The following is a 25,002-nucleotide window of genomic DNA, read 5'->3' on the forward strand; positions in this document are numbered from 1 at the left end:
TGAAGAACTGAACATCCCAGGACCACCCCACAGTCATCTAAAACCCTTTGAGTACGCCCAGAACTAGGAATCCTGGGGCTGCCCCAGGGTCACCCTGAACTCCAAGGTAATCCGGAACTGGGTGCCTCAGGGTCACTCTAAAACTCCGGGGTGACCCCAAAACTGAGCACCCTCAAACCCCCGGGGTCACCCAGAACTGCTCTCCCCACTGGCACCACGGGGCGGGGGCCGTTTTGGGGATGCAGCAGCACACGAGTGTCCCCAGGGAGGCTCCCCCTGCTCCGGGACACCCACGTGCGTGGCTGAGAGGAGGCTCCCGGTACAGGTGAAATGTCGTTTTGGGGGGCATTTCTGCAGCCACGCAGAGCCGTGGCCCCAGCGGGAGGAGCAGTATCCGCGCCACGGAGTCCTCATGCCCCTTTCCCCCCCGAACTCCTGCCCCATGGGGCGACCCCTGCTAACGCGGGCGCCGCGGGGCCATGGGGACGTCCCACACCGAGCCCCCGGCCGGCCCCGGGGTGAGAGCACCAGGGGCGTCACCCGAACACCGACGGTGTCACTAAAACCGGGGGGGCCGGGGCGGAGCCGGGCGGTGCAGCCCCCGAGGGGGAGGGAGTGGGCCCGGCAGGGGGCGCCGTTAACGAGCCGGGGGCGCTGCTGTGCGCGGCGGGACCGGAAGGGGGCGCCGTTAACCCACCGGGGCCGCCGTTAACGCACCGGGGGCGGAGCGGCGCGCGGCGGGGCCGGCAGGGGACACGGTGCAGCCCCGGCCCGTCCGGTCCGTCCCGGATCCGGTAGGGGCAGCGCCCGACGGGGGCTCTCGGGGGTGTCCGGCTCCGCTCCCCCCGCTCGGTACCGGAGAACCGGCGCAGGGCACACGGCGGCGGCTATGGACGGCGGGGCGGCGGCATGAGGCGGCGGAGGCGGCGGGGAGCATGGCGGCGGCGGGCGGCGGCGGGGCGCGGCGGGGGCTGCTGAAGCGGAAGCCGAACTTCACACTGCAGGAGCTGGAGGTGCTGATGAGCGAAGTGCTCCGGTACGAGCCGCTGCTGTTCGGCGCCGCCGCCGGTACCGTGAACGCGTACGAGAAGCAGAAGATCTGGTGGCGGATCACGCACAAGGTGAACGCCGCCGGCCGCCACCAGCGCGACATCGGCGAGGTGAAGAACCGCTGGCGGGGGCTACGCCGCCGCGCCGGGGACAAGATCAGCCGGCACCGGCTGGAGCGGCAGGGCCCGGCCGGCAGGGCCGCCGCCAGAAACGGGAACACCGGGAATAACGGGAGCAACGGGAACGGCGCGGCCGAGCCCGGCCCGGGGCCCGCCCCCGCCCCCGTCTGGGGTCCTCGCGGCGCCGCCGGAACCGACCCTCCGACGCGCAGCGCCGAGGGGTCGGCACAGCACGGTGAATGTGCGGGCAGCGGCAGCGGGACGGGGCAGGGACACGGGGATGCTGGGCCGGGACGGAAGAGTGGAGAGACGTACATAGAGGACACGGACACGGACATGCGGGACCGGGGCTAGGACAGGGGAGAGCGGGGCAGGGTCACGGGGATGCTGGGACCAGGTTCCGGGGGTACCGGCACACGGACACAAGCGCTGGGACCGGTACAGGTATCTGGTGGGACAGGGACATGAAGAACCAGGACACAGACAGGGGGCAGGGACTTGCTGGGTGACCGGGATGGGCATGGGGGACGAAATAGGGGCCACGGATGAGTTGGAATGGGACATGGAGAAATGGGTTTAGGAAGTGTGGGACAAGCAACAGGTACATGGGACGCTGGGACCAGGACATATGCATAGAGGAATTTCTCCCCAGTATCCCATCTAACCCTGGTCTCAAGAGGGACAAGGACCGGCACCAGAACATGCAGGACCTGGACATGGACATGGGAAACCATGACACAGACAAAGAGCCACTGGGACTGGGAGAGGTTGGGAGGAAGAGGGACACAAGGGGACCAGGACAGGATACAAGAGACCATGATAGTGACATGGAGATACTGTGGCCAAGATGTGGGGGTCCAGGACACAGACATGGGGGACTGGGACTTGGATGCAAGAGAACTGAGACTGAAACAGGTCACTGGGAGCAGGACAGGTGCATGCAGGGACACAGGAGACCAGGACCAGGGTGTGTGGGACCAGGAAAGGGACACAGCCAGACCAGAACATGAGGGCAGGTGCAAGGGGACCTGGATCAGCACCTGGAGAACCAGGATACAGGGCATCAGGACAGGGACATGAGGAACTGGGAGAGAGACACAGAGGCACTGGAGGCACAGAGGCACTGGTCCCTCCAGTACAGGGACATGGAGTAACCAGGACACAGGGGACCAGGACAGAAACATGGTTTTGGGACAGGGAAACAGGAGACTAGGACCAAGAGCAGGGGATGAGGAGCAAGAAACTGGGAGCAGACAGATGTGTAGAGGGACCAGGACAGGAGCACAGGAGATTAAGGCCAGGACAGGAACACTGGGACCATGCCATGGGGGACAGGGATACAGGGGACAATGGCAGGGACATGGAGGATTGGGACAGGAACATGAGGGATATGGGGGCATCCTAAGGCATCGCTAGACCTGGGAAGATACATGGAGAGACTGGGACACAGATCCAGGCAAACAGGACAGGGATGTGAGGGGAGTGGGACCAAGATATGGGAAAAACCAGGACCAGGATGCTGGGATGACTAGAGGTGCATGGAGGGACTGGGGCAGGAACAGTGGGGCAGGGACACAGAGGGAACATTGAGTCAGGGCAAATGGATACGAACATGGAATAGGTGACAGGGATGTGGAAGGACCAGGACAGGGACATAGGACACAGGGAGAATAACAGGGGCACTATACCAGGACAGAAGGGTACCAGGATCAGGACAAGGATATGGGTGACTGGGATTAGGACAGGGACAAAAGGGACAGGGTACTGGGACCTGGACAGGCATAAGAAGGGGCTGGGAACAGGGCAAAGATATGGTGAGACTGGGACAGTGACATGGGGCAGAACCAAGACAGAGACAAAGAACATTCCAGTACTGGGACCAGAACAGGGACATGGGCGTTAGTGGGGTGAGAACTGGGACATGGTGGTACTAGGACCAAACAGGGACGTAGAGGCACCACATTCAGGACAGGGATATGTGTGGACTGGGGCAGGGTTGTGGGGGTACCAGAACCATACAGGCACATGGGGACACCACATTCAGGACGGGGGTATGGGAGTACTGGGAACAGGAGAGGGACAAAGCACAGGGGATGGGGTTGAACTATCATGAGGGACACAGAACTATGGAGATAGATGTAGATGGAACCGGGACTGGGTGCCGGAGAGGGGATGTATGAGCACAGGGATGGAGACAACAGGGTCTGTCGCTTGGTCCGTGGGGCACCGGGGACACGGGAGATTCCTGCAGCTGCCCTGTGCTCCCCCTCGGTCCTACAGGTGTCAAGGAGGAGCCGATAAAGGAGGAGACTTTGGAGGTGAAGACTGAGCCCTTCCACGGCCCCGCTGCCGACGGCGTCCCCGGCCGCCGCTCAGACTGTCGGCTGCCCCGCACCGGCATCTGCCCGCCCAACGAGCTGTGCGAGGGCTGGAGCCGGAGCCCCCCGCGCTCTGCGCCCTCCGAACTCTCCCTCGGCGACGTCCGCGGGCAGCAGGAGCCGCTGGGCTCCGACTTCCCGAGTCTGCTATTGGAGCAGGAGGTCGAGCAGCTCAGTCACTGCGGCGCGGGAGAGGCGGGGCCCCCCGGGGGGCTGGACGGGACCCCGGAGTGCCCCCAGCTCAGCCTCGTGCAGTCCAATGAGCGGCTGGTGCAGGAGATGCGGGCGTTCCGCCGGGAATACGCCGAGAGCCGTCGGGAGACCACGGCGGTGCTGCGCGGCATCGCCCAGGCGCTGGGCGGGCTCAGTCGCAGCCTGGCCGAAATCCGTGACCTCTACCTCCGGGAGCGGGGGGTCCCCAAATCCTGAGCCTCCCACGCAGCTGGCTGTGTACACACACCCCTGCCCCTCCCCCCAGAACCCACGTCGCTGCTTTATTATTATTTTTATTATTATTTCTTTTCCTGTCCATCCCACTTCAATAAAACTCGGAGCTGCACCCCCACGGCTCCCCCCACTCCGGGGACCTCAGACGGTTTTTGGGGATGATGCAGGGGGCTGGGAGATGGGACAGGGGTTTGTCCTTCCAGGCGGCTCTGCCTGGATTTTCTCCTGGACTGATGGACTCTGGTCCCAAATTTAGCCAGCAGTGCTGGCAGGGATGAATCCCACCAGGAACAAGGATCGGGGTGACTCACCACCCACCCTCCCCCGCTTATTGCTGTCCAGGGGAGGGGGCATGGATTGAGGAATTGTTCACGCTCCCACAGTCCCAATCCCGGCGCAGAATTTGCTGTTTTCTCACCCGAAGGATTCCAGGGGTGATTTCACGCTCCGTTTTGAGTGAGGGGGGCTGGGTGGGCGGCAGCACTCCAGGCTGGCTCATCCAAGCGGCTGATTTGGTAGGGATTACCCGTCCCAACACAATTTTGGGAGGAAGAAGTCTCGGGAGCAGAAGGGACAGGGCGGAATTCATATTTCCCCACATTACAATTCGCGGGAAGGGTTTGGGGGCGTTGCCCTTCCTTTTATCCCCATTAGAATCACCGAGACGACACCAGGTTGTGGGCACAAGACGTGCTTTAATGCCAGTCCCGGAGGGAAGAGCCAGGGGTGAATCCGGGGGTAGTGTGCAGGGAGACAGCGGTGCACGGCCCTCGGAGGACCCCCCGGGAACCCCTCCGCGGGTGCTCGGGGCCACTGGCACCCAGAGCCGGGGGAGTAGGCGCCCACAAAGGGCCCAGTGTGTGGCACAAGGGCCACCCTGTTCTGCGGGCACCGGATCACCTCAGGATGGCTGGGAAGAGCCCGATCCAGCGCTGACTAAGGCAGCCCCCCAGCGCCAGGGGGGATCTCTGGGGTCCCCAGCCTGGCCCCGCTGGCCGGCGGCGGGTGCGGGGGTCTCCATGGGGACTCATGCTCCGGGGTAGCTGGGCTGTGCCGGGACGTAGGGTGGTGGTGCTGCGGGGTGAGCAGATGCAGTGTCACCAGGCCACCAGGCCCCCCGGGGAATAGGGAGGGTCCCCGTTCCCCGCCCCCCGGTGCTCACCTGTGGGGTTGTAGACAGGGGGGCCAGAGGGGTACATGGGGTACTGGGCCGCAGGGCCTGGCGGGGGGTACATGGCCATGGGGGTGAAGCCAGGCTGGGGAGGTATAGGGCCGGCTTTGGGGTCCACGGGGAAGGGAGGTGGGGGAGCTGCAGGGTGGTAGCTGGACAGGGGAATTTCCGGGCCTGCGGGAGAGATTGAGGAGGTCTGCGGCACCCGACACAGGGATGGTGCCTAAGAGTGGTGGTGGCCCTCGGGTTGGTGGCTGCTGGAGTGTCATCCACACCCCCACCACAGTGCCCAATTTTCTCCCCACATCCCTTCAGGTTCCACCACCTCACCCCCTGCCACAACCCCTCCACCGTGTACCTCAGGACCTCTCCTTCTCCCCATCCCTGTACGCTACCCCTCCTCCTACAAGTTCATCCCTGCAGTCCACACCCCCCACCCTCCCAATCCCCCTTTCATTCCAACAGCTCCCCTTCTCTTTGCCTCCCCCACCCCACACCTTCAGGATTCTTCTGCTCCCTCTCATCTCTCATCCCTTCAGCTTCCACCTTTCACCACAACACCCCTGCACATCTCTAGCTCCCTGCCCAATCCCCCCCAGACCCCTTCACCCTGTACCAACAGGATCCTGCAAACCCCCACCCCTGCAACTTCCACCTTTCCATCCCCAGGCCTCCCTACATTCCTCGAGGCCCCCTCAAAATCCCACCACCCTGTACCTCCGGAACCCTCCTGTAGCTCCCCCATCCCTGCTGCCCAACCCCCACACTCTGATCCCCCCCTGCATTCCTCCAGGCCCCCCTCCTTGCCTCTTTCCAAACCCCTCCACTCTCTACCTAAAGGACCCTCCTGCACCTCCCACCCCTATAGCCCACACACACACCAATTCCCGCTGGCCTCTGTCCAGGTTCCCCCAATCCCCCACGCTGTACCTACAGCACCATCATGCACTGAGCCTCCTCCTGCACCCCCCATCCATGCATTCCCCATTCCTGCACTTCCCCATTCCCCCAGGTCCTCTTAACCCTGCGCCTCCTTACCTGCAGGACCCTCTTGATCTTCCCTCCTGCACACCCTGCATCCCCCATCCCTACAGCCCTCCACCAGACCCCCTTTCCCCCTGAAACCCTCTAGGCCCCCTCAACCCCACTCCACCCTCTTTTCCTACAGGACCCTCCTGCACCCCCATCCCAGCCTCCCAGCCCCGCACCTTGGAGGGGCGTGCGGGGGTGCTGCCGGCGCTGGTACAAGTAGCAGCAGGAGCACATGAAGCAGCAGACGATGGTGGTGACGATGGCGATGAAAAGCACCACGGCTGAGGCGATGCCCGCGATGGTCTTGGGGCTGTGGGACCCCCGGGCGTGGGGAGCAGGGCCAGGGGGGAAACCCACAGCACACACCCCCAGCCAGCACCCACTGATAGTGCCCACTGCCCCACACTCAGCACCCAGTGACACTGGCCAGTGCCCAGAACCAATGCCCAGTGGACATTGTCCAGCACTGCCATCAGCACCCAGTAGCAGTGACAACTGCCCAGCACCCAGTAGCATTGCCCACCCAGTAGCAGTGCCCAGTACCCAGTGCCAATGCCCTGTACCACTGCCCGCTGCCCAGTGATGAGCATCCAGTGGCAGTAACCAGTGCCCAGCACTCAGTTCAAGTTTCCAGTACCAGCATCCAGCAACCAGTGCCAACACCCGGTACCAGTAACCAATCCACAGCATCCATCCCCCAATGCGCAGTGCCCAGTACCAGTGTCCAACACCCAGAACCCAATACCAGCACCCAGTACCAATGCCAAGAGCCTGGCACCCAGTACCAGTACCAAGGGCACAGCACCTAGTAGGAGTGCCCAACACCCCCTGCAAAGCACCAATGCCCAGTGCCACTGCCCAGAGACCAACAACCCAATATGACCAACACCCAGTACCACTGCCCAGTGCCCAGTACCCAGCACTCAATGCCCAGCACCCAATGTTAGTGTCCAGCACCCAGAGCCAACAGCCTGGCAACCCAGTAGTGCTGCCCAGTGCACAGTACCGCTCCCCAGTGCTCAGAATCAGTGCACAGCACCTGCATTTAGCATCCAGTAACAGTGCCCAGTGCCCAACACCCAGTGCCCCCACCAAGCACCAGTGCAGAGCACCCAGCATCCAGCACCCACTTCCACTGCTCAGTACCACTGCCCAGTACCCAATACCAGTGTCCAGCACCACTGCCCAGTGCAGAGCATACAGTGACCAGCACCCAGTACTAGTGCCCAGCACCCAGCCCCAGCACCCAGGCTGCCCAGGAGAGCCCCCAGCCCCATCAGCCCCGGCTGTGGCACCTGAAGGCAAGGCAGTGGCGCTGCTGGCGCTCGGTGATCAGGCGCAGAGGGTCTCGGCAGCAGTACCGCTGGTGGCACGTGCCGCAGCAGAAGGTGAAGAACTCGCAGTCGAAGCCAGGGTGCCATGACCCGTTTCTGTCCACGTACCACAGGCAGTCTTCACCCCCGGCCACTGTGGACAGCCGCCCACCACCGGGGCCTTGGAGCACCTGGCCATCACCACCCTCAGGGGCATCAGCAGCACCCTATGCCCTTCCTCCCCCACATGAGAACAGCCTGTACCCCACTGTGTCCTATTCTCCTTTGTACCCCGGTTCATCCTGCCCCATGGACCCCCAAAGTGTGCCCCTATACACCCCCAAATACCCTGTTCCTTCCTGTCCCCCTGTCCCTCATACCCAACCCCACATCCCCTACACCCTGCTGTGTCCTGCCCCACGGACCCACAGATGGTGTCCCTATGTACCCCCAAACCCCCGCTCTCCTCCATCCTGCCCCATATCCCTTAAAACCCTGCTCCATTCTGCCCCTGTGTACCCCCATATCCTGCTCCATCCCACTCCACTTCCTTCCAAACCTTGCCCCTATGTACCCCCATATCCTGCTCCATCCCACTCCACTTCCTTCCAAACCTTGCCCCTATGTACCCCCATATCCTGCTCCATCCCACTCCACTTCCTTCCAAACCTTGCCCCTATGTACCCCCATATCCTGCTCCATTCCACTCCACTTCCTTCCAAACCTTGCCCCTATGTACCCCCATACTTTGCTCCATCCAACCCTACACCCTTGCAGACGCCACTCCATCCCACCCAGCTCTCCAACCCCTCTAGATTCCTCCAGATTTCCCCAGCTTCCCCTCCTTCGGCGTGTTCCAGTGGCACTTCCCACTCTATTTCTGTCCGGAGCCACCTGTCTTCCCAGAAATAGCAGCGGGCCGAGGCCCGGGGGCGGCCGGAGGCGCCGGAGCAGCCACGGAAATGGGCTTTGCGGGAATCTCAGATGGCATTATTCACAAAGCCCAAAATGGGATCACGGCAGTTCAGGGACAAGTGAGGAAACTGAGGCACAGAGTTCGTGCATGGGAAGCCCCCAGATTCCCCGGGGCTGGGCATTCCGGCTCGGTTAGCCACCGGCCCCCTGCCTGCTGTTCCCGGGGTCACTCCGAAAGCGGCAAATGGGAGGCGGGTTTGGGGGGAGTGGACACAGTGCCCAGGGGGACACTTTGTTGCAAGCAACCCCCGGTCAAAGGGGCCGTGTGTGGCACGACTGGTGCCACTAAGTCCCTCCCACCCAGCGGGATCCCCGTGTCACAGATGGTGGAACCGTGTCCAGTCGCAGGGTGGCACCGAGTCCCCCGGCCCTCCCCGGTCCCCGTATTTCTCTTACCCATCGAGGCGGCCACGGCCACCAGCAGGGTCCCGGCCAGGGGCCAGCCGCTCCCGGGGCCGCCGGGCCCCATCCCGGTGCCGGGCCCGGTGTCCCCGCTCAGAGCTGTCCGGGACAAGGGCGGCAGCTGCGCGGCGGCACCGAGACCGGGGCCGCTCCCGTGGCCGGTTCTGTTGCCGCCCGGTGCCGGTGCCGCGGAGCCGCTCCCTCTGCCGGTGTCTCCCGGTGCCGTCCGGTGCCGGTGCGGAGCCAGCACAGGCCCGCAGTGACGCCGCAGCCCGGCGGCGCTCGGTTGCTGCCCGGTGTCCCCCCCTCTCCCGTCCCCCAGGCGCCGCCTCCCGCCGCAGCCACCGGCCCCCGCCCGCCCCCACCGGGAGGAGCGGGGCCGCCGGCTCCGGGCACTGGCAGGGCGGGACGGGGATTCGGGGACCGGAGTGTCTTCTCTGGCACTGCCCCACCACCACTGCACCCCTCCGGCAACCCTTATATCTCCTCTTCTTGCACCCCATCCCTTCGCTCCTCCTTGCACCATTCCCCACACCCCATCCCCGACATTTAATCCCTTCCCTATCCCCTGCTCCCTATCATTTCCCCTCACAGCACCCCTTCTTCCACCTCATCCCACCCCTGCACTCCTTATTTGCCTGCCCTGCACCCCATTCTTGCCCTTTGGTTCACAGCACCCTTTCTCCAACCCCATCCTTTCCCGGAGCACCGTATTTCCCTCCCCCTGCACCCCATCCCTTCACCCATCCTTGCAGCCCTCCCCTGCACCCTTCCTGCCCACCGTCCTGCACCCCAACCCCACACCTTTCACCCCCATTCCATTCTTCCTTTCTGCTCCTTGCTCCTTTCCCAGCCTGGCTCACTGGGTGCCAGGGTTGCACAGCTGGATCTGGGGCACCCTCTTGCCACTGGGATCACCCCATTACTGCCCCGAGCACAGCCAGACCCCAAATCCATGGAGTCCCATCCTGGCAATGCCAACAGGACCCAGGGATGGGGGACCATAGAGGGGACATGGAGGTGACACATCCTGAGAGTGACATATCATAAAAACCTCTTTTATTAGAGACCAGAACCTCAAATTCAGGGTTGTGGTGACACCAAGGTCACCATAAGCACTGAGGCCACAGTGCCCCTATCAGCATTGCAGTGCCACAGCGGCCCTCATTGCAGTGAGGGAACACAGGGTGAGGGCCAGCCCCTGCCACCCCACTGTGGCTTCCTCCTGTGCCCCTACACCGGGGTGGGGAGGCATGAGACGTCCCTGCTGCCCCTGGGCCAGCCAGGATGTGCCCCCGCCCCGGGGTGAGGACATGGCACTCACACTTGGGTGACAATCTCGCCGTTCTCGGGCATATAGACCTGCACAGGCACGCCGGCTGCTGAGCGTCGCAGCACCTGCACTGGGGGACCCTGGGGGAACAAAGACCCTGTGGGTGTTGGCATCTTACCTTGTCTGAAGGGCACCACTGGGGGCACATCCTGGCACAAGGGTTGGGCTGGAGGAGCTGTGGGAGCATGGCCACAGGTCCTCACTTGCCCAGCCTGTGTCCCAGCTGTGCCACGGGTGCATTTGTCCCAGTGAGACTGCCAGGTGGAAGGGGGGAGCTGGTCACTGAAATGTCTGCAGGGATCCTTCCCTGCTTAAGGGCACCCCAGAGCTACCCCAGGGAACCACATGAGTCCAGCTTATGGGAACGTGGGTGTGACAGGAGAGACCCACATGGATCCTGCCCTAGGGACCCCCCTGAAGTCCTGGTCCTTCCCATGTGACTCTCATGGGACCCAAGCCTTGCCCCAGTAATCCCCTTAAGGTTCTGGTCATTCCCGTGGGACCCCAGTCCTGCAACAGGAACCCCTGTAGGATCCCCTTAGCATCTTCAAGAAAAAGCAGGGACCTACATGGAACCCCAGTCCTGCTCCAGAGACACCCTTAAGGTCCTGGCCCTATCCCAAGGACTCACATAGGACCCCAGTCCTGCTTCAGTGGGTCCTGGTTCTGCCCCTGGGACCTATGCGGAACTCCAAACCTGTCCATGGGACCCTCTTCAGGTCCTCATTCCCCCCCCACGAAGGACCTTAAAGATCTTCCCAAGAACAGAAGACCCTGGTCCTGGCTGTTGGACTTCATCAGCAACCCAGTCCTGCCCCAGGGACCCCTCTGGGACCCAAATTCTTCCTTTGCGATTCCCTCAGGACCCTAATCTTCCCATGGAGACCCACTCAGGGCTCTGGTCCTGCCCCAGGAACTATCAGGGACCCTCCAGACCCAACCTATGGGACCTTGGACCTGCTAAGAGGACCTTCAGAAGGTCCCAATCCCGCCTCAAAGAATCTTAAAGGACCTTGATTGTCTCCTCAGCACCCTCCTGAGACCATGTTCCTGCCCCAGGGTCCCTTCTGGAATCCCAGTCCTGTCCCAAGAATCCTCATAGGACCCCATGGACTCCCTCAGGACTTCACTCCTGCTCTAGAAATCCTCATGGGACCCCACCAGAGCCACATGTCCCTACACTACCTCAGGGTAACAACTTATGTCACCTGCAGGACAGCACCCAGGGGGTGCCCCTTCTCCCACATGGCCACTCCCAGCCAGACCTCGTGTCATACCTGAACCAGTGACAGGATTCCATGAGCAATGGGCATGTCCCTGGTGGTCCCACCATGGGGTCTCTGGAAAGCCCCTTGCCGGTCGAGGGAGTGGGGCCGGGCACCCCTCAGCCGGGCACGTTGGTGCCATGACTTGAGCTCCTCGGTGACAGCTGCCTTGGAGAGCCCCCGGCCCCCAGCGGGCGCGTAGTCTTTGAGCGAGGGGGTGCGCACGATGCGGCTACGTGAGGGCACCAGGCGCTGGTACCGCAGTGGGGCCAGATCCTGCTCATACAAGAAAGTCAGGGGGCCAGCAGGTGGCAGGAGCTGGAGGGCACCCCGTGGGTAGTAACCAGGCTCGGCGAGGGGCAGTGGAACTGCAAAGGACATGTCAGGGCTGCTGCTGCCCGGGGAGGTGGCGTGGGAGATGCTGGAGAGGTCAGAGATGCTGTCATCGGAGCCAGAGCGGCACGCAGAGCCAGGGGTCAGGATGCAGGAGGTGGGCACAGTGACTGTGTAGTAGGTGGGGCGCCGGCGGGGTGCGGCGCTGCGGCCCCGTGGCTCAGCTGGCTGCCAGCATGGGTCCACCCTGCAGGCAAGACACTGTGGCTGCGGGAGGACCCTTCCCCTCACCCCTTCCCCTCCCAGGCAAGCCCTGGGAAAGGTGTACCCAGGGGTACAGCCAGCCACCCCGTGGGGAGACATCTAGCTTCCTCCCATGGGATTAGCTCCAGCTTCCCTGTGGGGCAGTCTTCAGCCTCCTCCCAATGGATTAGTTCATCCTCCCCAAGGGGCTGACCTCCATAGTCTCCATAGGGTTACTTTCATCCTCTCCATGGGATCATCTCCAACCTCCTCCCAATGGATTTCTGTCCATCCTCCCCACAGGGCCTTCTCCCACATCCCCACAGGATTATCTTCCTTCTGTCTCTGGGATTATCTCAATCCTCCACATAAAATTGTCTCCATCCTCCCAATGACGAGCTCCATCATCTCAATCCCCTCCCCATGGGATTATGTCCGTCCTCCCCAAAAGATTTTCTCCATCCTCCCCATAGCATTAGGCCCACACTTCCCTTGGTGTTCTCTCCATTATCTTCTCCATAGGATTATCTCCATCCTCCTCCCCATGGGTTTGGCTCCGTTATCTCCATGAGGTTCTCTTCATCCTCTCCCACAGGATTACTCCCATCCTCCTTCCCACAGGGTTAGCTCCATTTTACTGCCAGTGGGACTTTCTCCATCCTTCCTACAGGATTATTTCCAACATCCTCCCCATGAGCTGAGCTCCATCATCTTCACAGGGTCATTGCCATCCTGCTTCCCATGGATTGAGCTCCATCCTCCACATGGGATTATCTCCATCCCCCTCTCCATGGGGTTATCTCCATCCTCTGTAGCAGAAACCCTTGTCTAACCTCCCCAAGCTCAGGACCTACCTCAGAGATTGGGTCTGTCCCTGCTGTCCTGATGGCTCAGGGGTGGTGGGAGCACTGGAACCTGCCTGCCGGCACAGCACGACGGTCCGGATGGGGACGAACCGGTAGGGAGGGTCCCCTGTCCTGGACACTGGGGGGCCAGCAGAGTCAGGGCTGCTGGGGGCCAAGGAGCTGGCAGTGGCAGCCATCAGGGACCCAAGACAGCATTGGGAGCTCTGGGTTTCCCCATCTTCAGGGTCGATGCTGGGATTTTTGGCCCTCTCGTAGGGTCTGTGCAAGCTGGTCTCCTGGCAGGGAATGGGAGGGGGCATCAGAAGCCCTGATTCCTCCTCCTCCTCCTTGGTGGGGTCCTTGGGAGATGGGGACCTCTGTGCGGTGGCAGGTCCTGGTGGCCGTGTGTCCTCTGCAGGAGAGATGGAGGGTTGGGATGGAGGGGACACAAAGAGAGAGTTGGGATGGAGAGAACAGGTGCATGGTTGGTATGGAGGGGAGATATGGGGGGTTGGGATGGAAGGGACACACAGGGGAACAGCATGGAGGGGACACATGACAGTGAAATGGGATGGAGGAGACACAGGGAGAGTAGAGATAGCAGGGACACAGGAAGGGTTGGAATGGAGGGAACATACCAGGGGTCCCCCCTGGTCCCCACAGCCCCCTCACCCTCCTCCAGCAGGCCAGTGTCAAACGTGGAGCTCTTGTCAGAGGCACTGAGCTCTATGGGGCAGGGCCCTGTGAGAACAGAGCTGGGGCTGCCTGCGGGTGCCAAAGCGCTCCCACGGCCCCGCCACCACCCAGCGCGTCCCCGCGGGCCTCCACTCCCCTCTCCCACGCCACCTGTCCCAACACGCTCTGGGACGGCAGCGGTACCGGCCAGGCCGGCTCTGCTGAGCCGCGTGCAGCTCCCAGCCTTCCTGGGATGGGCAGGCTGGGGGCACCAACAGGGAAAGAGACACCACCACCATGGCCCTGGTCCTTGGAGGGGACAGGGACGGAGAGAATGGGGACCCCTTTGGATGGCCGCCACTGGGATGGGGACACAGCAGCTGGGCCACATTCTGCCCCCCTTTGGGTGCAGGTGCTGAGGATGGGTGACTGGGGATAGTTATGGGGTGCAAGCAGCAAGGGTGAACTATTAAGGTACTCTCAGAGGGGTGCAATCAACGGAGGTGAAGTACTGGGGTGGATTCAGTGGGGTACTGATGGGGATGGTTTATTGGGGTGCATGCACTATGGATGGACTTTTGGGGTGCATGCAGGGGGTACATATGCCAGGAATAGTTATTGGGTGCATGCACTGGGGACTACTTTTTGGAGTGCACTCACAAGGATACAACCACGAGAGATGAAGTAAGTATTGGGTTATCTTCAAAAGGGTGCATTGACAGCGAGAGTGTATCAAGGTGCATGTACCAGGGATGGCCTTCCAGGGGGCATCCAAGGGGTATATTCAGCAGGGACGGGAAATTGGGGTGCATTCATCAAGGGGATGTTGGGGGCATGCATTCATTGGGGATGTAGAATGAGGTTGTATTCACAGGGGATGGAAAGTTGGAGTGCATCCAAGAGGAGTATTCACCAGGAATGGGAATTTGGGGTGGATCCAGGAAGTGCATTCACCAGGGATGGGAACTGGGGTGCAGCATTGTGGATGGCATATTGGGAAGGGACACACAGGGGAATGGCAGAGGGGCATGCATCCAGACGGGTGCATGCACTTGGGATGAAGGACTGGGCAGCATCTAGTGGGGTGCATTCACAGGGAATGGGTAATTCAGATGCATTCCCCAGAGACACTCAACCCAAGCAGCACCCCATTCTGCCTCCCTGCTCTCCAGCACACCCCCACCATGGAGCTCAGGGTGCTCACCCTTGGCAGTACGGGTGTCCCGCTGCCCTGCCAGGAGCCGCCGCTGGCTCAGGACCTGCTCCAGATCCCGCAGCTTCTGCTCTTCCCGCAGTGCTGCTGTCTGCCGCCGCTTCCGCACCTGCCGGCCGATGTTCTCCTCACGGCAGAGCCGGCGGGAGGCCTCGGCAATCTGCAGCTGCAGCGCCCGCTCCCGTTCCAGAGGGTCCTGGGGCGGGGGACATGCTCAGAAATGCGCCTCAACACCCCCGAGCCCCCCATCATGCTTAACACCCCAATGCCACCCATAGCACTTGGGATCTCAACCGCTCCCAGCCTCTCATCTGGGACCCCAACACCCAGCATCACTCTTGGAACCCAACACCACCCATCATGCTCAGGACCCCACCACTACCCATAACATTTGGAACTCACCTCCTCCCATAATTCTGGCATCCTGATACACCTGGGACCCCCCCCCCCCACACACCCATCACCTTGGCACCCCAACCCCACACATTATGTTTAGGACCCCATGATAACCTCATTAACTCAACACCCCAACACCACCTCATGCTTGAAAGCACCCCCTTGCCCCTCTCACCTACAGCACTTGGCACCCAACCACTACCCATGGGATGGGGATGGCAACATTTCCAGGTGACCCTCAGGCAGCTTCCACAGCAGAGGGTCTGGGATGGGATGGGATGGGATGGGATGGGATGGGATGGGATGGGATGGGATGGGATGGGATGGGATGGGGCCCACCACCTTTGCACCCCAGGGACTGCCTCACCACCCCACGCAGAACAGCGATCTCATCCAGCTTGAAGGCAGCCCCGATCCTGCGACGGACCTTGGGGGGCTTCTCGCCAGCTTTCAGGGGGTACTCGCAGGGCAGGGTCCCCGTCAGTTCCTGAGGATGGCACAGGGACACTGAGCAGAGCTATGGCAGTATATGAAGGTGGGCAGGGGGTCCTCATGCTCTGCTCACCGCCTCACGCAGGCATAGCCGTCGCAGCTCCTGGATGCAGCCATCGAGCTGGGCCTCCAGTGCCTGCTGCTGCCGCTGCCCCACCTGCACCCGCTCCTTTGGGGGGGACACCGGGCTGTCAGGGCCTGGAACAGACACATGGACATCTGGAGGGATGAGAGCACCGAGGTACCACCCTCCACCACCCCACAGCCTCTCTGCCTTAGTTTCCCTCCACCGCAGGGAGAGGAAAAAGCAGCCATGATCCTCCCAGCAGCAACCATGGGTACTCCAGCTGCCCCAAAGCAGCTGTGCCTCCCTTCCCCCACAGCAGCAACCGTGGGTGTACCGACTCCCGTGGAACACCTGTTTCCCCCACCCAACAGCACCCAATGGTGTTCCAACCCCCCAGGGTATTCAGGAACTCCTCCCCTAGCAGCACCCATAGGTCCTCCAATCCCCCAGGGTATGCATGAAATTCCCCCAGCAGAACCACGGGTGCTTCAGCCCCCCCCCCCCTTCCCCGGGTGACGTCCCTGCTGGGGGGTGGGAGGGGGCACAGGAGGAAGGTTTCAGTCTGACTCAGCCATCCCAAGACAAACGCGTCTGAGTCAAATCCTGTCCACAGCACCCCCACTACACTTGTGATGCCTCCTGAAACGCAGGGGAAGCCTCCTGTCCCCCACCCCTTCATTTCTCCAAAGCTTTCTCCAGGCAGCTCATGCGTCCCTAGTGTGTCCCCATGCACCGAAGTGCTCGGTTCCCTGCCTGGGAAGGAGGGACACGTCTATCAGAGCACTCCTGGGCGACAGGGGCACCCCAAAACCTCCCTCAGTCCCAAGCCCCCTTCTCACCCGAGTGCAGCATGATCCCGCTGTCCATGTCACTTGCCTCCCCCATGCCGCGCCGAGAGCCTGTGGGAAACAGCGGGGACACAGCTCGTCCCCACGCCCCCAACTGGGCTGCACCCATGGGTGCCCCCCACCCTGCACCCCTAAAATCCCTCATGTCACCCCGGGCGTGCCGCGATGGCGGTGGAGAGGAGGCGAGGCTATGTTTGCTTTGCTTTCTTGTAGGTCCTACCATAAATAAAGGGTGCGGACTGCGCCAGGCGGGGGGAGGGTGACACCCTCGAAGGGGTCAAAGGTGGTCGGGGTGCGGTGGGGGGGAGGGCCGAGGGGCCCCTCGCTCCAGCCCCAGCTGGTTTCGCTGGGCACCTCTCCCAGTTTTCCTTTCTTTTCCATCTGGGCTGGTGGCAGATCCTGGGGTGGGAGCGACCGCCGACCTCGGAAAAGGGGGTCCCCAGCACCCCAAGACTCCCAAACTCTTGGGGAGGGAGTGAAAGGGGGGCAGTGGGACGCGGCGGAGGGGGTTCACACCGCTCTTCCAGCGCCGTCGTCTGGCCATGCCTCAGTTTCCCCAGCCCGCTCCACGTCGCACTGGGCGACCAGAGGCAGGACGGAGCCCCGGGGGTCCCGGCGGGGTGGGAGAATCCCTTACCTGAGCCCGCTGCCGGCTCTGCTGCGCCGGGGCACGGACGGGTCTGGGCTTGAGCGGAGGGAGGAGCAGGGCGAGCAACATCTGCCCCAGTCCCCGCCCCGCCCCGCCGGACGGGCCTGCAGCGGCGGCACCGTACGGCGCTGCACGGAATGGAATGGCACTGCGCGGCATGGCACATTTGTGGCATGACATGGAATGGCGTGGTACGGTATAGATGTGTCACCCCATGGCCTGGCACATCACTGCAGGGGGTGGTGAAGTTCGGTGTGGTGTGGCCCCGCAGCCCAGCATGGTGCTTGCTGAGGCTCCAGCCCTAGTGCCATGTAGGCATATCCCAAGCACAAGAACCACTGTCCCCGTCCTGGCCCTGGCCATGCACAGCAGGACAGTGCCAGGATGGTGCCACCATTGTCCCAGGATGGTGCCACCATTGTCCCAGGATGGTGCCAAGGCTCTCCCAGGCTGTGAGGCGATGATGCTGCAGCCTCTGTGGCCCCTCTGAGCTGGATTGGAGTGAGTTAGGCACATCCTGCCTTGCTGCACCTGGCAGGGTGGGGAAGAACCCTCATGGGACAGGGCTAGAGGGGATGGGCTGAGAAGGCAGGGAATAGGCAGGGTGCCGGCAGGGTGATGCAGGGGGCAGGCAGGGAGGGGGCAAGGAGTGCAGGGAGCAGTCTGGGGTGCAGATTCCCCAGAACAATGGCCTGCTCCCTGCCTTGGTGGCCAGGGTGGTGCTGTCAGCCTGGGGCTGTTGGTGAGACCTTTTCAAACCAGTATCTCTTCCTCCCTCCCAGTTCCCCCCATCTGCAGGTGGAAAGGGCAGGGGTGAAACACTTTTAACTGTGGAAATGGAAAAAAACACCAGGAGAAGACAGAGAAGAAAGGACAGGGAGACTGAAGGAGTAAGGAAAGCTCTGTGCCACAAGGGGATGGCTGAAGACCTTGGATAGACACCAACTGCAGTTGCTGTCCATCCAGGGCTGGTGGCACCACTGGTAAAATGAGCCACTGGCCACCATGTCCACCCTCCATCCCCACCATGCACCATTAGCCCAAGGCAATGCCACCCCATCCCTGTCTCTGTCCCATTTCCGTCAAAAAAAACCAGAAAAAAGACTTTATTTGGTTGTTTTCTGGTTCATGGAGTCAGGGCAGGTGCAGGATAGGGGGAGGGTGTTGCCTGCATCCCCCATATCACCCCTGGCACTGCCCTGGTGTTACCACCTCCTTCCAACCCTGGCATCCTTGTTGTCACTGGCATGGAGACACCAATGCTTCAGGACTCAACCCCAACCACAAGCTCACTCAGAATGGCAGTGCCTGGTGCTGTTCCCAGTGCCAGGATGTGCTGGGGACAGGCGCAGCCCAGTGTGTGACGGGGGGCTCAAGGAGCTCTGCTGGGCTGGCTTTGGCTTACATGTGTCAGGCAGCTGCCTCTGCCAGCTTCATCTTCTGCAGGCTGTCCCACACCTGCAGGAACCTGTGATGAGGGTCCCCATCAGTTCAGGTTTCACCACTGTACTGTGTGTCCTCATAACCTTCAAATCCTCACTGTCCCTGGAATCCCCATCATCCCTCAGGGTCCTCATCACTCCTTGAAGTCTCCATTGCCTTCAGCATCCCCATTGTCCCTGTGTTCCACATTGCTCCTGAGGACCCCAGCTTCCCATCACCCTTAGGATTCCACCACCCCCTAGTCCCCATAACATCCAGGTTCCCATTGTCCCTGTATCTCCATCACCCCTGGAATCCCCATTGTCCCCATTGTCCCTGTATCTCCATCACCCCTGGAATCCCCATTGTCCTTGGAGTACCCATCATGCTCCATCCCTGTCCACCTGGGCCCCACAGCCCCATGCCCTAGTGCCAGCAGCCACCCAGCACTGTGCTGCTCCTCAAGGCTTTGTTGTCAGCCTAGCCAAGATGTTGCTAGTGGAGACCAAATAACTCAACCCCTGATGTCCCTCCTGCTGGGAGCTGTGGCTGGCCATGGTGGCCGGGTGCAAGGGAACAAACAGCAGGAGAATGGATGCTCTCCATGTTAGCTCTGGAACCCGAGGAGAGCAAGGGGTCCTCAGGCTGAACTCCAGGACAGGCACTGGAGTCTGCTGGGGGCCCTAGAAACACTGGGAGCACTCAGGACTGCTGGGGGCACCAGGACCACTGTGGGGACATTGGGGCCGCTGGAGGCACTGGGAACATGGGGGGTACTGGGGTCACTGGGGAGACTGGGACAGCTTGGGTCACTGGCATCTGCTGGGGGCACTGGAAACACAGGGACCACTGGTGGGCACTGAGAACCCTGGGGGCCCTGTGGGTGCCGTGAGCACTGGGAACACTGATGCTGGGTGCTCTGGGACCCTTGGATTGTGTGGATTACTGTGGGAGCTGAGAAACTGGGCTGGGGACTGGATGCACTGGATGTTATGGGAGATACAGGGAGTTACTGGGTGCACTGGGGGTCAATTCAGAGACTTATGTGGATACTGAGATGGGGATTGGGTGGCACATGATGTTACTGGGAAGGACTGGGATACTGGAGGCACTGGGGTTTATTGGGGGACCTGGGATTACTGGAGAGGACTGGTAAGTACTGGAAGAGCTGCCATGGGGACTGGGTGCTTGGAGAGGGGGCCTTAGGGTTAGACTGGGAGTTAGAGGGGAGCCTGGGGGTCAGATTGTACTGGGGGGTTACTGGGATGACTGGAACTCACTGAGGGCTGCAATGGAGACTGGTTACATGTGTGTGGTACTGGGATACTGGGAGGACTCAGGGTTACTGGGGGTGCTGGTGGGTTACTTGGTTGCTGCCATGGGGACTGGTTGCACTGGGGAGATATACTGGGAAGACTGGGGTTTACCGGGGGCTGGGATGAGCACTGGGGTCTGCAGGGTTATGGACAGAGAGTGAGTTGCTGGGAAATCCAGGGGCCACTGGGGTGTGGCTGCACTGGGGAGGTACTGGGAGGGCTGGGGATTACTGGGAGGACTGGAATGGGGACTGGGTGCACTGCGGGATACTGAAGGGTCACTGGGGGACGAGATGGGGGCTATTCAGACGCGGCTGGGCGCTCAGTTCACTGGTGCTGCTGGGCCGGACTGGGCCGGACTGGGGCTGCACACGCACCTCCCTGATAGGCGTTCCATTGAGGCCGCCTGCTCCTTAGGATGTGCGTCCCGCGGGTCGGCGCTCGGCTGGCCGTGCCTGTCGCCCGCTTCCGCTGTCGCGTTGGCGCCGCGGGGGCCCGGGGGGGTCCGGGGGCGCCATGACCAACGGTGGGAACGGGGGGCTGGGGGCCAAGGGCTGCCGAGGGGGCCTGGGGAGAACCGGGGCCGGCATAACCAATGCTGGGAACGGGGGAACGAGGGATTGTGGGCGGACACGGGCGGTTGTGGAGGGTGCTGGGGCCACCATGGCTGGTGGTGGGAACTGGGGAATGGAGGGGCCGGGGAGTCCGGGCGGGTTCGGGGCCTCAAGGACCATGGGGCGAGGGGGATACGGGGGGTTCTGGGGATTCCGAAGGCGGGGGCCTGATGGGGCACCATAGGAAGAGCACTCAGGTACCGGCAGGCGGCGGGGCAGATGGAGTTGATGTGGGGGAGGTACTGAGAGGAGCTTTTGGGAGGCGGCTGGGAGACTGTGACCCTGCGGGAGCGGGGTACTGGCGGTTCTGAGTGCCGTCGGTGCGGATACGGGCAGGTCTGAGTCCCTTTCGGGGGGAATCCCGGGAAGTCTGCATTCCTTCATAGGGGCAGAGATGGGAGGTTGTTCACACGGAGTGTGGGGGTCTCCTTGGAGGGGGGTTGGGCAGGGGCCCGGAGTGCCCCCTGACCCGTCCCCGACCGACCTCCCCGCAGTTTATTCCCTGGACGGGCTCCTGGTGTTCGGGCTGCTACTGGTTTGCACTTGTGCGTACCTGCGGAAGGTGCCCCGACTGCGCACCTGGCTCCTGTCCGAGCGCAGGGGCATCTGGGGAGTCTGCCACAAGGGTGAGGGGCACTTGGGACACTGGGGTTTGGCGCGGGGGTTCTGGGAACACTGGGATGGGGCACTTGGAACACTGGGGTACAGGATGGGCATGCTGGGATCACTGGGGTGGGGGCACTTGGAACACTGGGGTACAGGATGGGCATGCTGGGATCACTGGGGGTCGGGTCTAGGACAGGAGCATTGGGTCCAGGATGGGGACTCAGAAATGTGGGATGGGGGTTTTGGGGTCTGGGATAGGAACACAGGGACTGGGAATGGGAACAGTGGGGTTTTGGATGGGAACATGGAGTCCGGCATGGGCTCACAGGGATTCAGGATGCATCTGGGATGGGGACATGGGGCCTCACCCCATCCTTATCCTACCCACAGCTGCTGTGATTGGGACCCGCCTGCATGTGGCTGTGTCCATGTCCTGTCTTCTCATGGCCTTCTACGTCCTTGTGGGAAAGTGACCACATGGGGACCTGCTGGTAACCTGAGAGAGACCTGGGACTGACTAGAGATCCTGTGACTGATTCCGACGATCCCAGTATGGACCAGAGACCCCGGTACTGACCCCACTGTCCCAGTACCAACCAGAGACCCCATTGCTGACCCTGGAGACCCTGGTAATGATCCTGAACCACCCCAGGTCCTGCCCTTGGCACCAACATGGATCCTGCCTGTGGCAAGCCAGGGACCGTCATGGCCCATCACCCTCCTTGTGCCCACCAAGGGCAACTGTGAGGGCCAACAGGGCACCTTTAGACTGTTGGAAAAAGATTTCCCGTGAATTTTGTAGAGAAGTGGGTGATGGGACCCCCAGGACTGGGGGACCCACCTCTGCCCTGTGAGCCCCTTCTCTTGATGCTGAGCAGGGTCCTAGTGAGACCATGGCAGGCTCTGGGGGCCAGGCAGGGTCCCCCCTGATCCGTGGGATCTTCCTATGCCCCTGCAGTGTGGGGGGCCCTCAGGGGGGTCTCCTTCTGCAGTGGGGGGTTGGTGACACCCCCGGGTTGTAAATATTGGACCACCACATGCAAATAAAGTGGGGGTTCCTCTGTCGCAGTGCTGGCCTGGGGCTCCTTTGGGGCTGGTGGGGCTCCTGTGGGACTGGTGCCCTGCTCGGGGGTCCTGTGGTGTGGGTTGAGGGTCCCACTGGGTGTGTGTGAGGAGGTCCTTGGAGGCTGCCTCCCATGGGGTGGAGGGTTCCCATAGTTATGGGGTCCTGGGGTGAGGAGGATTTGTGCAAATAAAGGGCGGGGGGAAGCTGTGGGGTGGGGAATTGCTGACTGAAGCCTCGTGGCCCGGTTCGTGCAGCTCTCTGGGACCGGGAGTGATGCAGCGCCGCAGCGAGCGGCACGGAGGGCTATGCCCGGCCCCGCCTGCCGCCCGTCGCTGAGCCGGCCGTGTGCCCGGGAGACGCGGTGCTCGGCGGTCCTCCGGACGGCTGGGGGCGCGCCAGAGCTCTGCGCCACCTTCCCGGCGTGCTCCGCGCAGCTACGCTAGATAAAGGACCGGACCGGAAGTGGCTCTGGCTGTGCGCGCGTGGGAGCGTGTGGTGTGTGCGTGTGCGTGTTGTGTGTGCGCGCGCGCGCGTCCGTGTCTGTGTGCGTGTCTGTGTGCGTGTCTGTCTGTCTGTCTGTCTGTGGCGGTAGCCACCCTCCCTCCCTACACGTTGATCTTATTTGATCGGCCGGGCCCCGCCGGGCCGAAGTGAGAAGAAAGCGCCGCGAAGCCCTCGGGCGCTGTGCGGCTGGGCCGGGTGGGATGAGTCGATCAGATAGGCGAGGCCACGGCCGCTGAGCGCCCTGCGATTCTGACCCGCGCCCACGTCTGCAGCCCCGGGGCCGACACCGAACCGCTCCCGACAGCGGCGGAAGACGAAACGTCCCAGCCTCATCCCGGCAGAGCCAGCCGGCCCACATGGGGAGGCAGGAAGTGCGCCCCGCCGCAGGCTCCGTTCGCGCTTTGCAGGGCTCCGTGCTGGCCTTGCCGGGCCCTGCACGCTCCGTGCCGTGCTGGCAGTGGTTCAGCGAGCCCTGCAGCTATGTGCGGCACGAAGGCTGTACACGGGGCTGTGGTGGCACCGTGCCATGTGTGTGAGCTGGGCGCGGACCCTGCTGGCCCCGCGGGGCGCCGGGGACTCTCATTAGACCGACGAACTTTATGCACCACGGCCTCTGTGTTTTATTGGGGGTGTGTGGTGATGGGGATAGCCGTGGTGGTGACAAGAGGATGGCCACAAGGGGACCACCATGGTGAAGACTGGGAGATGGCCATGGTAACAAGAGGGACAGCCATGGTGCTGTCAAAGCTCTGACGGTAACCAGGGAACAGCCTTTGTGGAAACTGTGGAAAAGTGCAATGGTGCTGGTAACGAGGGGATGGTCATGGTGATAACAGGAGGACAGCTGTGGTGATAGCAAGAGGATGGCCGTGGTTGTGACAAGGGGACAGTAAGGGTGGGTGACCGAGGGGTGGCTACAGTAGTGACAAGAGAATGAACCTGAGAGGACAGCCACAGAGGTGAAAAGGGGACAGCTGTGGTGGTGACAAGGCCGTGGTGGTGATGAGGGGACAGCAGTGATTCTGGCCCTTACTGGGAGAAGCAACTGCGGTGGCTGCTGATGGTGGCCCTGCTGTGGGGACAGTCTGAGAGGAGGTCACCAGCTTAATGGTTCCTGGCAGGCTTCATCTGCCAAGGTGACACTGGATGCTGTGGGGCATGGCCACCCCATGCCACTGTCTCTAGTTGTGGCACAAGTAGGCGTGGGGTTGTCTCCATGCTGCCATAGGAACAGGCATGTTTCCTTCCTGTGGCCGTGTCCCTCCTGCCTGTGGTACTTGTTGGCATCCCTGTGCCACCACAGTTGGACATGTGTCACTAGTGTCTGCCAACCCACAGGGTCACCCTGTACCACAAGAGTTGGGACTTCTGTATCGCCTTAGCAGCTCTGTCCTTTGTGTCTTCTTGTGACTGTGGCCCCCATATGCCCATGTTCCTCATCTCCCTGTGTGCTCCATGTCCCTCGTGTACCCATGTCGTCTGTATCCTTCATGTCCCCCTATGTCCCCCATCTCCCTGTGTTCCCATATCAGCTGTGTACCTAGTGCCCCTCTGTAGCCCCTTACCAGGTGTGTTCCTATGTCCCTCATGTTCAGATACCCCCTGTTTCCCATGTCCCTCTGTGTCCCCATTCTCCCATGTCCCCTGTATTCCCCTTGTCCCTGTATCAGCTCTGTACCCAGTGTCCCTGATGTTCCTGTGTCCCCTGTGTTCCTATATCCCCTGTACCCCCTATGTCCCTCGTGCCCAGAATATACAGCCATATGTGTCCCCTGTCCTGTCCCCACTGCAGTGGGGCTGGCCCGGCTCCGTGAGGACATGGCCTGAGGGGCACACGAGTGGCACCCAGTCTCCGGTGGGGTGGAGGTGGCTCCGGGGTGCGGCGGGGCTCATGACTCCCCCTCGCCTGTCCCGGTCCTCCCCCAGCCCCGAGGGGCGGAGGAGGGGCTGTTCCCGCGGGCGGGGAGGCGGGGACGTGATGACCCGAGACGGTCCTGGTGCTATTCCTGGAATAACATTCCCAAATCCGTTCCCAGGGATAAGTTCCCGCTGCCGTTCCCGGGAACGCGTTCCGGGGATTACATTCCCAGTCCCGTTTCCGGGGATACACTCCCAAGGATGATGGGGTTCCCGGCGGCGTTCTCATGGATAGCACTCCCGGTGCCGATGCCCGGCGCCAATCTCAGGATACCATTCCCGGGTATAACCTTGGCCGTGCTATTCCTGGG

General features: G+C 62.0%; 4 protein-coding genes across 8 annotated transcripts; 2 read left to right on the plus strand and 2 right to left on the minus strand.

The window, feature by feature from the left end:
- The first annotated feature begins 809 nt into the window (after window positions 1-809).
- On the plus strand, window positions 810-4,105 carry LOC311162318 (uncharacterized protein). 2 transcript variants are annotated; one of them, XM_084220602.1, is made up of 2 exons: window positions 810-1,410; window positions 3,450-4,105. In XM_084220602.1, the coding sequence occupies exons 1-2, from the start codon at window positions 936-938 to the stop codon at window positions 3,974-3,976; spliced, it is 1,002 nt and encodes a 333-aa protein (XP_084076728.1). In that variant the 5' UTR covers window positions 810-935; the 3' UTR covers window positions 3,977-4,105. The 2 variants fall into 2 exon arrangements, with proteins under 2 accessions (XP_084076728.1, XP_084076729.1); XM_084220603.1 differs by having other exon boundaries at window positions 817-1,404.
- A 784-nt stretch (window positions 4,106-4,889) lies between these two features.
- Window positions 4,890-9,103, minus strand: SHISA4 (shisa family member 4). 2 transcript variants are annotated; one of them, XM_084220717.1, is made up of 5 exons: window positions 8,882-9,103; window positions 7,493-7,664; window positions 6,374-6,507; window positions 5,157-5,339; window positions 4,890-5,068 (listed from the first exon to the last, which is right to left on the minus strand). In XM_084220717.1, the coding sequence occupies exons 1-5, from the start codon at window positions 8,952-8,954 to the stop codon at window positions 5,022-5,024; spliced, it is 609 nt and encodes a 202-aa protein (XP_084076843.1). In that variant the 5' UTR covers window positions 8,955-9,103; the 3' UTR covers window positions 4,890-5,021. The 2 variants fall into 2 exon arrangements, with proteins under 2 accessions (XP_084076843.1, XP_084076842.1); XM_084220716.1 differs by lacking the exons at window positions 7,493-7,664; window positions 8,882-9,103 and having other exon boundaries at window positions 6,374-7,479.
- Window positions 9,104-10,207: 1,104 nt separating this feature from the next.
- INAVA (innate immunity activator) lies at window positions 10,208-16,661 on the minus strand (the record flags this gene model as incomplete). The annotated part of the gene is made up of 8 exons (XM_084220609.1): window positions 16,589-16,661; window positions 15,756-15,880; window positions 15,558-15,677; window positions 14,798-14,990; window positions 13,579-13,671; window positions 12,916-13,318; window positions 11,498-12,065; window positions 10,208-10,300 (listed from the first exon to the last, which is right to left on the minus strand). The coding sequence occupies exons 1-8, from the start codon at window positions 16,632-16,634 to the stop codon at window positions 10,208-10,210; spliced, it is 1,641 nt and encodes a 546-aa protein (XP_084076735.1). The 5' UTR covers window positions 16,635-16,661.
- A 3,768-nt stretch (window positions 16,662-20,429) lies between these two features.
- On the plus strand, window positions 20,430-22,265 carry TMEM167B (transmembrane protein 167B). 3 transcript variants are annotated; one of them, XM_084220642.1, is made up of 3 exons: window positions 20,430-20,510; window positions 21,093-21,224; window positions 21,595-22,265. In XM_084220642.1, the coding sequence occupies exons 1-3, from the start codon at window positions 20,501-20,503 to the stop codon at window positions 21,675-21,677; spliced, it is 225 nt and encodes a 74-aa protein (XP_084076768.1). In that variant the 5' UTR covers window positions 20,430-20,500; the 3' UTR covers window positions 21,678-22,265. The 3 variants fall into 3 exon arrangements, 2 of the variants coding, with proteins under 2 accessions (XP_084076768.1, XP_084076767.1); XR_014616712.1 differs by lacking the exon at window positions 20,430-20,510 and having other exon boundaries at window positions 20,829-21,224; window positions 21,595-21,773; window positions 21,857-22,265; XM_084220641.1 differs by lacking the exon at window positions 20,430-20,510 and having other exon boundaries at window positions 20,830-21,224.
- The last annotated feature ends 2,737 nt before the right edge of the window (window positions 22,266-25,002 follow it).

Source organism: Fringilla coelebs (assembly GCF_963513975.1).
Source record: "Fringilla coelebs genome assembly, chromosome: 23".
NCBI classification, from domain to species: Eukaryota; Metazoa; Chordata; class Aves; order Passeriformes; family Fringillidae; genus Fringilla; species Fringilla coelebs.

Coding starts and splice junctions, on each gene's coding strand:
- LOC311162318 (XM_084220602.1), top strand. CDS start 936: ATGGCGGCGGCGGGCGGCGGCGGGGCGCGGCGGGGGCTGCTGAAGCGG. Junction 1,411..3,449: donor GTCGGCACAGCACGGTGAAT/GTGCGGGCAGCG, acceptor TCGGTCCTACAG/GTGTCAAGGAGGAGCCGATA.
- SHISA4 (XM_084220716.1), bottom strand. CDS start 7,316: ATGCTGGGTGCTCTGCACTGGTGCTTGGTGGGGGCACTGGGTGTTGGG. Junction 5,340..6,373: donor CCCCCGCACGCCCCTCCAAG/GTGCGGGGCTGG, acceptor TCTCTCCCGCAG/GCCCGGAAATTCCCCTGTCC. Junction 5,069..5,156: donor CCCTGTCTACAACCCCACAG/GTGAGCACCGGG, acceptor CTCACCCCGCAG/CACCACCACCCTACGTCCCG.
- TMEM167B (XM_084220641.1), top strand. CDS start 20,993: ATGGGAGGTTGTTCACACGGAGTGTGGGGGTCTCCTTGGAGGGGGGTT. Junction 21,225..21,594: donor CTGGGGAGTCTGCCACAAGG/GTGAGGGGCACT, acceptor TCCTACCCACAG/CTGCTGTGATTGGGACCCGC.